The 15,091-nt window shown below is 38.8% G+C and overlaps 1 protein-coding gene across 3 annotated transcripts in view; it reads left to right on the forward strand.

The window, feature by feature from the left end:
- Positions 1-15,091, forward strand: part of CDKAL1 (CDKAL1 threonylcarbamoyladenosine tRNA methylthiotransferase) — a 415,738-nt gene that overhangs the window by 169,931 nt on the left and 230,716 nt on the right. For all 3 annotated transcript variants that reach the window (XM_082046383.1, XM_082046384.1, XM_082046385.1), the window contains one exon: positions 14,111-14,214. In XM_082046383.1, the coding sequence (XP_081902509.1) occupies positions 14,111-14,214 (104 nt within the window). The remainder of the gene's footprint in view (positions 1-14,110; positions 14,215-15,091) is intronic.

Raw genomic sequence — 15,091 nt, forward strand, 5'->3', positions numbered from 1 at the left:
TAACCAGCTGATGTCTAACATACACATTCTTTGTGATTTAGACAGCTGCTGAATTTACTGCAGAGAATGTAATGGAAGTTTTAATCATGAAACTAGGCCCTATTCCTATATTACCAGTTCATTCTGGCAGTTTATGTGCTTTACAACTGTTTCTTCTTTGAGTCAAAGTACAGTGAGGGGGCATAATTTGTAGTGTTAAAGTCAAATACGGCAGTGAAGCCATACCTCTTAATAAAACAGCAGTCAGCTAAAAAGAACAGGAAGTTTGTGGGATGCTATAAAAACATTTTGAAAAGTTGAAGTAGGTATGAGATGGTGGTACCTGCTGTGAGGTATCTTTTTAGATGCTATGTTTCTGTGATGGCAAAACGAACAGTCTGAAGGATTGTGTTTTACTATGATATCTTCATTCTCCTTTCGCAGTCTCTTCTGAACATGATAGCTGTGGATTAGAGTTAATTTTCTTGGCCCTTTTTCTCTAAATACTGTTAATTTAAACGCAACCTGTATCTAAACTGCCTTAAATATCAAAAATCCCGTCTATTAGGAGGAGCAGAATGGCTGGATGAGATAAGCATATGAGTATACAATTAACAAAGGTAAAAGAAGCACATTTTAAGCAGCGTTTTTTCTTAGGATTTATAGCTGAAAACTTTTGTTTGAACATAACATTGTTGAAAAAAAAGTTCCAAAACTGTTTGTGGTTGGAAAAAATGCCTTCAAACCTGCCAACTGAATTTCAGATTCTACAAAAATAAGGATATTCTTGCTGTGAAATAGTGCATAGGCTGCAGTGCTCACCAGTACATTGTATGAAAACAGTGCGGAAACACAACCAGCCAAAGTAGATTTGTGTGTTTGCATCTTTGTGAGAGAATAAGACTTCCTCTGTATGACAGTTTTGAAAATACTAGGATTGAGATTTTTCAGTGCTCACTGGTTTTGTTTCTCTAGCTGTATTTCAGATTTCCTGGGTGTTTGTGTTTGTTACAATGACATTTTGCTTTTAGGATATTCAGCTGCATAGGTTGGTCCAGTTTCTGATCACTTCTGCAAAATAAGAAAGAATAAGATTTGGCTTCTTCAAGTATATCAGCGGCAAAAGGAAGATTAAGGAAAATGTAGGTCCACTGCTGAGTGAGTTGGTTGCCCTGGTGACAGAGGATACAGAGAAGGCAGAGTTACTGTATGCCTTCTTCGCTTCCACCTTTACAGGAATCCCAGACCCTGGAGGTAGGAGAGAAAACCTGGACAAAGGAAGACTTTCACTTGTTTGAGTAGGATCCTGTTAGACATAATTTAGGCAAACTGGACTTCCACAGACCCATGGACCCTGATGGGATGCACCCATGAGTGCTGAAAGAGTTGGCAGATGTTATTGCTAAGCCACTCTCCATCATCTTTGAAAGGTCTTGGAGAACAGGAGAGGTGGCTGTGGACAGGAAGAAAGGAATGTCACTCCGGTCTTAAAAAAGGGCAAGAAGGACACCCAGGAAACTACAGGCCAGTCAGCCTCACCTCCATCCCTGGAAAGGTGATGGAACAGCTCATTTTGGTTGTCATCTCTAAGCGTGTGGAGGAAAATAAGGTTATTGGGAGTAGTCAACATGGGTTCACCAAAGGGAAATCATGTTTGACCAACCTGATAGCCTTCTAAGATGGTATGACTGGCTGGGTAGGTGAAGGAAGAGCAGTGGATGTTGTCTACCTTGACTTGAGCAAGGCTTTTGACGCCATCCCTCACAACCTCCTCATAAGGCAAGCTCAGGAAGTATAGGCTGGATGAATGCATGGTGAGATGGATCATGAACTGGCTGGATGGCAGAGCTCAGAGGGTAGTGAACAACCGTGCAGAGTCTGGTTGGAGGCCTGCAGCTAGTGGGATTCCCTAGGGGTCAGTATTAAGTCCAGCCCTGTTCAACCTTTTAATCAATGACCTGAATGAAGAGATTGAGTGCACCCTCAGCAAGTTTGCTGATGATACCCAAATGGGAGGAAGGTCCAACATACCAGAAGGCTGTGCTACCGTTCAGTGAGACCTGGACAGGCTGGAGGACTGGGCAGAGAAGAACCTGATGAGGTTCAACAAGGGCAGGTGTAGGGTCCTGCACCTGGGGAGGAGTAACCCCAGGCACCACTACAGGTTAGGGGCAGACCTGCTGGAAAGCAGCACTACAGAGAAGGACTTGAGAGTTGTGGTTGACAACAGGTTGACCATGAGTCAACAATGTGCCCTTGTGGCCAATAAGGCCAAGGGTATCCTGGGATGCATTAAGAAGAGTGTGACCAGCAGGTCAGGAGAGGTGATCCTCCCCATCTACTCTGCCCTGGTGAGGCCGCATCTGGAGCACTCTGTCTAGTTCTGGGCTCCCCCATTAAGGACAAGGAATTACTGGAGGGAGTCCAGCAGAGGGCTACAAAGATGATTAGAGGTCTGGAGCATCTTTCTTATGAAGAGAGACTGAGAGAGCTGGGTCTGTTCAGCCTGGAGAAGGGAAGACTGAGAGGGGATCTCGTAAATGTTTATAAATATCTTAAGGGTGAGTGTCAAGAGGATGGGACCAGACTCCTTTCATTGGTTCTCAACAATAGGATGAGAGGCAGTGGGCACAGACTTGAGCACAGGAGGTTCTGTCTAAACCTGAAGAGAAACTTCTTTACTGGAACATGCTGCCCAGAGGGGTTGTGGAGTCTTCTTCTCTAGGGACATTCAAAACCCGCCTGGACACGTTCCTGTGCAATCTGCTCTGGGTGAACCTGCTTTAGCAGCTGGGTTGGACTAGATGATATCCAGAGGTCACTTCTAACCACAACCATTCTGTGGTTATGTATATTCTTCATGTTTTTAATAAAAGGAATCGAATATATAATGCTTACAAGACTTACATGGGAAGATATTATTGTCAAAGTGATAGGTACCTAATTTATGTATATTTTTTATATATCACTGCTAGTAATGTCTTATAGAAGTAATATTCCTATACTTAACTCCACTTAGAACACTGGTGTCTGCTGTCCTCCTGCTCTTCTTTCTGTAGCGGTATCTATGGTTTATCTTAGGTCTATGTTGAATATTTTATGAATATTGTTAAATATTAAATGTTCAATTATTTTCTTATGTGATCAATATGTCGATAAAAGTAGTAGTCCCTTTTGAAATGAAATTATGAAAGTAATGCCATATATACTCAACAAATACAGTGCCTTTTTTATGTTAGTCTAGGTCATCTGAATGGCTTTATTTTCTAAATGGAAAAATGCTCTTCTGAAAACCAAAGCACGAAGAGAGACCTACCTCCTTCTTGCCTAGAGAGACTAGAAACTTGGTTTCTATACTTTGTGTAAACTGCCTTAGACATGAGCACACATAACAGCTTGTTGCACATCTGTTCGTTGAGGGACTTTTCTTTGTTGTTTATATAGTACATTCAGGTTTTTTTCCCCCCATCAGTTTCTTTTACATGAGTTGGAGGTGTGTTTGTAGGAGAAAGTTTAGGATGCTTAAGTGAATTCAAGTTAAATGAGTTCACGAGTATAAACGTGGTCGAAAGTAACTCATCACAGAACTGACAAATTTCACCTTTTTTTTTTTTTTTTGTAAGACTTGTTTACAGTTTGGGCTGATTTGAACATTTCAAAGGAAGATGGAGAAGCACAAATGTACTCCAGTCAGGGGTCTCGATGTGCTTTGCACATTTACTATTTGTATGACTCTCTATAAAACTTAAAGGCATATTGATTAATGTTGCACAAAGGTAAAGGGTGGCATGAAACAAAGTGCAATTTTAAATGGCAGTTCATAGCTCCATGGATGTGGAAGAATTCCCATACACCCGCTTTCTGAATGTCCAGTGTATGGATGCAATGCCATTTCCCGGCGTTTTTTTGTCCTGTGGAGGAACATGGTGAAAGTGGAAACCTAATCTGCTGAAAACTGATTTTCTCTGTCATCTCTAAAATCAGAATGTTCTAATATTTTGGTTTTCTGCTCCAAAAAATCTGCAATACTTGTTTCCCTATTGATGTTAGCCCTCAAAGTGCTGTGGTGTACTTACGGACAGCATGTGAGTATCACATTAGTATCACACTCTAAATGTATTTGATAACAAATTGAGATAAAATTATTAAATGTTGATACTGTTTGTGGTATATTCGTTTAATGTTTTTCTCTTGTTCTCCATGTGCAGGCCAGACTTGGTCCTTCTCTGCATTGATTTTTCATCTTCTAGCTTTTCTTACTCCTGTAGTTGAACCTAAGCATCCTGTGGTGTTGAAAGCATGCTGTGCTTCTCCTGTGTGTGTGTCTCTGGTCCACATACGTGTGCGCACACTCATCCGTGTAGACTCATGTAATCCTGGAGCAGAGCAGGTCTTTGTGCTGTAGAAAGGAACAGTGGTGGTGTTGGGTTCCAGCATCTCAGAGAGATGAGATCAGCTGTGGTGCAGCCTGTTCTAGTACTTGACCACTGTTATGGTAAGATAATTTCTTCAGTCTAAGGGCAGTTTTCTGTGTAACAACTTGTGTCCATTGCTTCTAATCCTATGAACTTGAACCTCCAAGAACAGCCTGTCTGTGTCTTCCCTGTATGTTCCCATCAGATGTTTGTAGATAGCAGTCAGATCTCATCTTAACTGTGAGCCAGCCATTTTAAGTCAAGTTTCTAAAAGCAAAGAAATATAGTATGACGTCACCAACCTTATCAGTGAAAGCATTTCTGCAGGGAAGTTGTGTGGTGCTTGCTGAATGAAATATTGGTGTTTGTTGGCACATTGACTTATTGGGGCAGTGAAACAGCCCATGTGCAGCCAGTGCAAAACCCCCATGGTCCAAGAGGTTGGGTCTTTTTAAGAACTTTTTTAAAGTTAAAAAACTTTTTCAAGTCAACCATTGCAAAGATAACGTTTTGGCCAAATGTAGCTGTTGAAATATGAAGAAAACTTAAGTTAAAGTGTTGACTAAGGCCTGTGAACAACTGAGTTGCTGAGCTACTTCATGTTTTGTCTGTCCATTCTTTTTTATTGGTAAGTCTTGCTTTTGATGACTAGAGCTGCCTCTTGTGGATTTTCCAGCCTGTAATGTCTAGAAGGCTGTTTAGATCCTGAATCCCCAAGGGATTCTGTGCTCTGTTTTTAATGCTCCGATTTGTGCATTAAGTGCTTTAGTCGTGGTCTTTCCAATTTTCCTTTAAATGACTGACCATAACTGTCTGAGTTGCAATGGAGGTGGCAAAAACAAACAAACAAACAACCCATCAACTGAAGGCTAACCAGTTGAAAACTAGTTGTCTCTCTTTGTGCTTTTTTTTAAAAAAAAAAAAGAAAAAAAATCAAGCAAGTTATGGTTTCTGTCAGAGCTGACAGCAGTTGAACTGGAAAAGTTTCAGACTCGCCACAGACTTGAGTGGTTAAGAAGGAAATCAAAGCATGCAAACACTGGCTAACTAGCTTGGAAGAAAGTCAGGCCATTCCAGTCGCTGGTACCTGAGGACACCACGGGAGAGTTACAAGCACAATGGTCACTGAATTCAAGACAAGACAACAGGAAAAAGTTTTGAAAATGGCAGGGGGAGCGGGGGGAGTAAAATAGAGGAAAAGACCTGAGGAATCATTAGAAGGGGAAAATTTTAGAGAAGTAAAGCAGATGGAAAAGTTGAGTATCAGTAGTTCAGTAACAAAAGGCTACTACTTCCTGTTTTTCTGCACTGTCACTATGCTTTTAGATTCTGTAAAGCATTATAAAATAATGAAAAGAAAATAGTTTATAAATGTTTGCCTAATTATTCAAATTCGTTTCCCTAATTATTTAGAAGTACCTTAAATTGCATTTTCTTTAAGAAATACATGGGCAGTGAGGAAGATATGTCCATGAAGGTAATCTGACTGACTGAGCTCTGTAACTGTGTAGTTTTGAAAATCCCCTTGGAGGATCTTAAAGGCAGATATAAGGCCCCTGGTTTAAATTTCTATTTTTAAATGACATCAACCACTGGATTCTTGAATAACTGTGTAAATCAGTCCATTAAATTGCTTGGAAAATCTCAGACAGATTTAGGATTGGGAAATTATGTTGAAATGTGTGGTCTTCTTTCATTTCAAGTTGACAAATTAATACACAAGGAAGAGTATGTACTTGAAGTGTGTCTGTCTCTGCTGCTGCACATAACACATTTTTTTTCAGCAAGACCAACCAATTTGTCTCAAGACAGAGATGACATTTAAGAGCAACATCATAGTATTGATTGTAGATAATACTTATTAGATCTTTGTCCACATTGGAGCTTTTAACGTTTCTACTGTCACAACCAGTTGGACATTTTGGGGCAGAAAGCTTTGTGTAGGCAAAATCATTGGGAAGGGTTTCTTTCTAGGTTATAAATGGTGAGTTTGTTTTTATTATGCACTTATTTCCATTATTTTACCCAGACAATTCAGATCCACTTTCCCACAGACATTTTAGTCTGATGGCAATGTCAGATAAATTCTAAATTAAGCTTGGTAGTTTTAGTGCTGCTGAAATGTAACTTCTTTTTTTTTTCCCCCAGGATGTTTTGACCAGGACAAAAACAATACCTTTTATCCCAAGAATCTGTGTGGTACCTGCTGTATGTTACAGAATTAACTGCAGCCTAATGTTTCCTGTGAGATTTCACCACTCTAAAAGGGTCTGTCCCAAAAGCCATTCAGGAAATAAAAACAATAGCTCTTATCAGAGGCAGTTGGTCTACTTTTCAACCGTGTTTTCTGGGTGGGTGATTCAGGAGCTGCTCTTGTTGTGAAGATGCATGGTAAATGAAGTGGATCACTTGTAGAAAGATACTTGACATCTCTCACCCTTCTCCTTCCACTCGTGGAAATCTGCTGAGGTGCTTTGTTCCTCAAACGAAACTTTAAATGCACTCATCATCTCCCTCCTGCTATGTAGAAATCAGTTTTAATTCTTACTATTTTGCTAAAAAACTTTGAAGACTGTAATTTTTAAAGCTTATTGAATTGTTCATTACCAACGCAATTAGGTTTTGCAGCACATTATGTATATGTTATGCTAAGTCATCTGCCCCCAGTACATTCTCTTAATAAAATTATACTATACTAAGGCATTTGCGAATTCAAAGCTCTCTAAAACATTGTAAATTAAAGCAAGCCTCCAAGAATCCTGTTCTCAGAGGTCATTTTCCAATCATCACTGTTCATTAGGTGGGTTCTGAGAATAATTGTTGCTTATGCATGCTGAAATAGTGATGTTGGGGTGTTCTGCCACTGCGCGTCTGGGATTAGATGTGAGCATATTTCTCAGAAAATTTCTAAGATTTTCCTGTCACAAGTCTATTTCTACCACCTTCATTGCTGCTATTTCACTGAGACCAAGAGTAATTTTCTTCCGAATATTGTTGCTCTTTATGAATTGTTGAAAGATTTGATTACTTGTAGTTACAATGCCGTGGCATTTTCTGCCACAGAACCTAATTTATCTACCTGTGCTATTTCAGCTGAGTCACTTTATTGATATTAATGACGGTCATGATCTGTCCCCCATCTGCATAGCCAAGCAGCTGTTTGGAAATGCTTCTGGAATAATTTATGTTTCTGTGAATCTTATAGCTTTAGTTTGAATTATGGGGGAAAACAGTCATTGAAGTTTCCAACAAGCATCTAGCAGCGCACTATTTTGGGTCAAGGTGGGGAACACAGATCTATGCAGTTTAGCAAGGGAACCTTTTAACTTGTAACTTCAATTTAGAATGCCTGAATTAATTCAAACAATTGCAGAACTGTGTAGGCAGAATGATTAATCACTAAGTTCTTTAGACAAACACTAAGAAGTGCCATTGATGCACTTGATTTTGCTGATGTCAAGTCATTGGCCTTAAAGTGAGCAAGTTGAAAATATGATGATCTAACTGCATAGCTGTGACCTTTGAATGACCTGTACTTGACTATAGGAATTCAATTTCACAAAATGCAAATATTTGAAGTACAAAATCAAATCATATTATAGCTTATCAAACTAACTGAGCTGCCTTCTCTGCAAATTCTTTTTTATTAGTAACTAGTGAAACATAACCAAATAAAACACTGGCTTTAAAGGTCTTTGGAAGAACAAATTTTAATGCACTTTATTCCCATTTTGCTGAGCATGGAATGAGTTGCAGAATTAACAAATGATGTCCCATAGTTGCATCCTGCTTTGAATAAAAATGCATGCAGTCCCACACACTGTATAATGTTTCTTGAAGGTTCATCCTATTTTCTGCTAAAACTTTTTTGAAAAGATTTTTTCTTTTTAAGTTGGTGTTGCAGTTGCAGAGCAGTTTCTAAAACAGCTACAAATATGATTTCAGAGAAATCGTGTTTTTAACATATAGAAAGTGTTGAGTGCATCTCTGTAGCGCAGCCCCTGTGGCTGATGTCCAAGCTCAGTCTGAACAAGCTGGTAAACTAGAAACAGTATTCCTGTCATAATGTGGTTTGCTGCCTAGACTAATTAGCCTTGATGAGAAATAGCTTGCCACTGTTCCAAAAGGATTTTAAATCCTGACTTTTTCTGAAGCGAAAACAACCTCCCATGCCCCAAATTTTTACAGGAAATTACCTCCCCTGTCATAGTGGGTTGAAAAGCTTTATTGTAAAATGTCCTAACTTCAATCAAAAGAACAGTTTCCTGAAAACAAAACAGGCATATTAGACATGTTTTCTTTTCTGTAAACTACTTTTTATTTATTTTTTTTTCCTGATCCATTGCAGTTCAGTTTGACAGGATTTAGAAATTTTGGAAGTAAAAAGTAACATTTAGAGAGGTAAAATACTAGGAAATATTCATGGCACTTAAATCTATAAATATAGTATGGTATTTACCTATAAAAATAGCCTAAATGCTGTTAGGTTTACTAAACTTTGTATCCTAAGGTGAAAAATATTTGTAAAATATTGCTAGCTCTTGTTTAGCAAGTTGTGAATAGTATCCATATCCTTTTCATCTGCTGGCTCTATATATTTCTGGTATTTCTTTTGCTTACTCAAGGGAGTTTTCTCTATACTCACGCTACAGAGCATTTTTATCAACATTACATTTGACAGAAACTCTAAATGTATCTTACAAAAGCCTAAATCTCTCTGCATGCTGTATTTTGAAACAAGCTAATCATGCTCCCCTTTCAGGAAAACCACAGTTTACTAATACAAAATATTCTTGGGCTGGAATTTTTGAGACACTCTAGGGAAGTCCGATAGGTGCGGAGATGGTGTGAGTGACTGATGAGCAATCTTTCTATATTTGCACTGCTGTGATGTTTGGGGCACTGCACTGCTGGCAGATTATTATTTTTTTTTTTTAATAGGACAAACTTTATAAAGTTTTGAATTTGTATAACTGGATCTCACAAGGGTGGATATTAGTGTTTAGACTGAATTGTCGTTAGTGATATTTTACTTTATTTTTGCAAATACCTAGTTTGAGAGAACACCGCCTCAGGACTGGGTTTTGGTTGTTGGTGGTGGTGGTTGTTTTACCAGCTCATTATGTTGATACCAAGCAAGAATTTACTGGATTTTTTTGGAAATTAAGGGGGCAGTGCCAGCCCCCTTCCCCCAAATTAACCACCTGCAGAGCATTAGGGATCTGCTGACACTGTTGCAGTCTTTGGCTCTCCCATCTTGCTCACAGATGTCTGCTCTTGATCAATCACATTAAATGTGAGTGACTGGCACACTAATGGCACATTGCAGTCTGAAATTGAGCTGTTATCTGGTCCTTGAATGAAAGATGTTTTATACTTCTCATATCTGAGGGTGGAATCCTGTCTTCGCTAAGCTTAGTGGCACAAGTCCCATTAAGAGGAACCAGCATTTTCCTCCTCATGTCTGTACTCTTATTCTCATCTGCTGCTGAAACCCACTGATTAGTCCCACTGAAGTCTTTATTTGTCTGCTGTGTCGTAACTATTCTTAATCAGAATTAGTTCCATCTGTGAGGGGTAGCCTTTCATGTTAAGTGTGTGTTTTATGAGGAATATTACTGTTTTGAAAATGAAGAATCTGCTAAATTTAACGCACAACATGAGCACATACTAGTTCAGAAATGTGAAGACTACTATTTTCTATATCTGCCACAAAATTTGGCGTTCATTTTGATAACATGTTCAAAAAGTTTTTAATTAGCCACATGGTAGTAATTTATCTGTGGATAATATTTTACCTTGCTGTGTATTGGGCTCATAGCTGATTAAAGGTTAATAGTTCAAAGCAAAATGTAAATAATTCAAAGTACATTAACCAGTTTAATTTGGGGTCATGAGGTGGGATTGTTGCAAGTTAAATCTCTTCTTGATGACCTAAGAAAATTGATAAAATAGCTTGTAATTATATTTTCTTTGGAGAAAACAAAGATTAGTACAAATATCATAAATGTAAACCACACCCTAGTATGTTGGTTATAAAAGAGCAGGCACATCCACTATGAAATTGGTCTTGTGCTTCCTTGAAAGCAAAATTGAAAGAAAAGAAAAAAAAAAATCAGAACTAAAAAAGCCCCAAACAATCAAAATCCAACCTCAAAAAAAACCTGAAACCAAAATCTGTGGGTCAACCTATAGGTAGAATCTTAGAGTCATTTTGGTTGCAAGATACCCTCAAGATCGAGTCCAACCAATAACCTAATTCTGACACTAAACCATGTCGCTAAGAAACCTCAACTAAATGCCTTTTAAACACCTCCAGGGATGGTGTCTCAACCACTTCCATGGGCAGCCTGTTCCAATGCCTGACAACCCTTTCTGTGAAGATTTTTTTCCTAATATCCAATCTGAACCTCCCCTGGCACAACTTGAGGCCATTTCCTCTTGTCATACCACTTGCTACTTGGGAGAAGAGACCAACACCCTCCATGCTACAACCTCCTTTCAGGTAGTTGCAGACAGTGATCAGGTCTCCCCTCAGCCTCCTTTTCTCCAGGCTAAACAGCCCCAGTTTCCTCAGCTGCTCCTCATCAGACTTGTGCTCCAGACCCCTCACCAGCTTCGTTGCCCTTCTCTGAACTTGCTCCAGCACCTCAGCGTCCTTCTTGTGGTGAGGGGCCCAAAACTGAGTGCAGAATTCCAGGTACAAATAAAGATGACAAGTAATTACTTTTCTTTACTCTCTTTACTCCTCTCTGTTCTCTTCTCATGAACATGGCTGTCCATCTGCTGGAGGGTTTCCATCTGCACCACTGGAGGAGCGATGATGTGCGCTGACTTTAATGTTCCCTTCACATGTCCCTCAGGTGCTGGGGGGCAGTGACTGACACATCTTGCGCTGCCGATCTCATGTGCTGGCCTGTCACTGTAACACCGGCCTTGACCGCGTTTCCCGTAAGGTGCCCTTGTCAAGGTGTAGGAGTTTGCCTGTGATATTTTGCCATTGCAGGATTTTCTTTCAGTGCTTTGCAGACCTGTGTGTGGGGTGCTGGCAGGGGGGTGCTGCAGGGACCTCTGAGAGGCCTTATCTGCCTCTTGATGGTCATGGCCGGTTCTGGCTGGCTGTGGGCAGCATGTGGGTAGAAGGTTCTGGAGTGAAGCAGTGAAGTTAAGCTGGGAGGAAAGGCTTTGGTTAAATGTTTGTCTCATTGTTTACTGCTACCTGAATTTGTAATTATGTTTTTATTTTGGCTGTCGATATGTTAATTTTCACTGAGTTCAGTGTGTTTTGTCCATGACCTAAGTCAGTTCCTGATCTCGTCTCGCTCTAGACTCACGAGCCTCCTTGCTCCCCTTCTGCCTGTTGGCTGCCCCTGTCCTGCTGAGGAAGGGGCAGTCTGGCTGCTAGCCCCTCATCACGCCACACCAGGACACCGAAGGCAGGATTAGTGTTGCTCTTCAGGACGTGACAATATGCATCACCCATCCGTAACTCTGCGTTTGTGTAACTGTGGAAGAAAGCTGGCTTAGCAAATGATGTAGACAGAAGGAGTGTGACTGGATGGGAGACTACTTGGAAATAAAATGTTCAGTTAAATGGAGAGTTGTTCTTGAAAACAAACAAAATTAAACAATCGAATAAAAAGAAAAACAAAACAACAACAACAAAAAGAAGGAAAAAATAGGGATACATGCTGTGCAACCCTGGAAGAACTGAAGGAGTTTAAAAGAGTCACGGATGGGAATCAGGGAGAGAAATGAGTACGCCCTGGGCTGTGAGGGAAGGCCCTGTACACAATACTTTAGACAGCCATTGATCTAGTAGAATACATTTTAGTTTGCTAAATAGGTTACAAAGTATAAACCAATTGTCTGCTTCTACTCACTTGATTTCAAATGCTACTCTTTTAAACATGCTTTAGATCTTGCACAATGAAAAACTTTTGATTTGCAGAAGAAAGATGAGATACATAAAAATGGTTTCACATCTGATGAGCTGTCTTTGGGTGGAAATGAATCACTTATTTGCAGCAGGTTGTAAAAGTTCAAATTTAGATATTTTTTTCTATTAGACGATTGTATATTTTACTGAATGTCAACTTATTTCATATACATTTTTAGTTCTTAATAGAACAGTCTCATTGCTGTGGTTAAGCAGTATCTCTCAGTTTTCTCATCTAAAATGGATTCTAAAATCTGATGCTTGGGTCTGATAGGCAGGAAAAATAATTTATGTGAATAAGATGATATACAATTTTCAACATCCAGTCTAGCAGAGGGAATCACAAACTATCTAGATGTCCTCTGACAGAAATTAAGGTTTGGTTGGTGGAGAAGGTCTCAGGGTCAAGATAATGTGCAGGGGCAGGAGGACACCTGAGAAAACGTTCTGTGCAATGTTCTACACTAGTGATCCACTGCTTGTGCAAACAAGGTGTCATTAAAGCATGAGGGGAATCTTTTGTGATGGAAAGGCTATAGAGTTTGCGAAGCGGTAATTACCTAGACATGGAGCTGTCAAAAATTGTGGTGGAAGATAAGATATATCCAAGTAGTAAACACAATCTTGTAAGTGGTGACTTCTGTAGGAACCACCTAGTGCTATCTTTGCCTTTTCATTATTGTTTTGAAAGCTCTATCTTAATACTCCTGTAGTTTGAGCATTAGTCTTTTCTGGCACCCAAATGTTGTATTGTATTGAAACTGTGGGTTTTTTGATTGTGAAAATGGACAGAATTTAAGGTGTTCTAGTAACCATGAACAAGATAAATATTTATAATTTGTTTTTTTGGTTTTGTGGGTTTTTTAGAGGTTTAAATGTTTTAGCCTATAAAAAGCTATAGGGCAACATCAGCTTTAAAAAGGGATGGAGGAGGGAAAAAAAGTGCAACAAACTCATTTTAATGTCCTGCTTATTACATTCATGGCACTGCCAGGATCCGAAGGTTAATCCAAGAAAAACATGCAACAGACGGTAGTTTTTACTTGTTTATTTTGATCTTTCCATTCTTCTACTTTGAATTGTCTGCCTTTACTAGATTGTCAGGTAAATTAAAAGCATTCACATTGTTCCTTCATTTTCTTACAGGAATTTTTCATTACCTCCTCAGCCTTTGCCAAGCTGTCTTTCTAATTGGTGATTCTGTCTTCATTATGTTATTTGTTTTGTTTAGACAAGCCAAATGAAAGAAGGAAAAATTAATGCAAATGTGTTTTCAAGAATACACACTGGTTTTAAAATCATCTTTTAGTCTTTCAGGACTTTTTTTTCTTTATTTCCTTGATCAGGTTGGATTTCGTTATGTAACAGTGGGATTGGAAGCCTGAAGATTGATATTTAGTGATGGACAATTATTAACCTTATTATAGCTTTATAAAAATACTTAAATTCCCACTCTTGGATTTTGTGTGTTGTTTCCATTGATCTTCTTTTCAACCTTTTGTATAGATATGAAAGATACTTTAAGAAGGTAGGAGGACAAAAATATTTTCAAACTACAGGGTGTTTCAAAAAGGTGGACCAAATTTGAAGTCGACTGTGACTTGATATTGGGTCCATCTTTTTGAAACAGCCTGTACTTTATTGATTTTAAAACAGAATACTACTATTTTCTCATTGTAAATATCAAAGCTTATTTTCCCAGGTGTACTTAATAAATATGGCTGTGCATATAAAGGCTTTCTTGGCTAGAAATTGAATATTTTCATTTTCTAAACAGGTGTCTCAATGCATGTACCTATTGCAAAACTAAGCATGCCAGAGGAGATCTAGCAAGTTATCCAATTGAAGAACTAGTGAACAGAGCCAAACAATCTTTTCAAGGTAAGGGGTGTTATCACTACAGTAAAAGTCAGTCTCTGAGGTGTACCAGGTCTTATTTTCACATGTAATGATCATCCTACAGTATGGCTCTAATAAAATAATTGGTGTTCTTAGTAGTCATAACTGTGTCTGGTGGTACCTTTGCAGTAGAATGTCGTGTTTTCACTGTGTTGTGTGCCACTATTTGCAAAATTTATTTCATGCTGATTTTAGGCTCGCTCAAATTAAGTTCTGTGCAAGCGTTTTCTCATGATGATGAGGAGGCTGTAATATTTGGTCATTCTATTCTATCTCTGGTTTCTTAAAGAGGAAGACAATAACTTTTTCACTCAACAATAAAAGTGATTTTCATGAACCCCTCTAGGATTCTTAAAACCTTGTGTAAAGATACATTGCTTTTTCTGGCAATCGATTTCCTGCAGGAGATCTGGGATGTTTCTGAGAGCCATATCAGCTTTTAAGAGCTTATCAGCTTTTAAGTTCAGTAGGATATTTGTAATGTCATATGGATCCAATCAAACATCAAAAGTTTTTCCTGCAGTACAGTACTCCATGCCAGTATCTGCCTAAAACTCTTGTGCGTCTGGTAGTTATGATAGCTTTATTGTACCTCACTATTTCTTCTTGATATCTAAATTTTTCTGGTATTTCAAAAGTATAGAATAATGCCGGTATTCATTTCCAATGCAATCTCTGTGAAGGCACAGGTGGTGTTTTTTTTGTGTCTGTGTGCCATGTTGAAGGATTAAATGTGTAGTAAAAAATACTGAGGTAATTCAGCTGTGTCATCTTCCATCTTTGTATCAAATACTTTTAATCAAAAATAAAGCAGTAAATACACATGATGTCACATCCTCTGTGTATGTACAAACAGTAC

The sequence above is a fragment of the Streptopelia decaocto genome (assembly GCF_964273445.1).
Source record: "Streptopelia decaocto genome assembly, chromosome: 2".
NCBI classification, from domain to species: Eukaryota; Metazoa; Chordata; class Aves; order Columbiformes; family Columbidae; genus Streptopelia; species Streptopelia decaocto.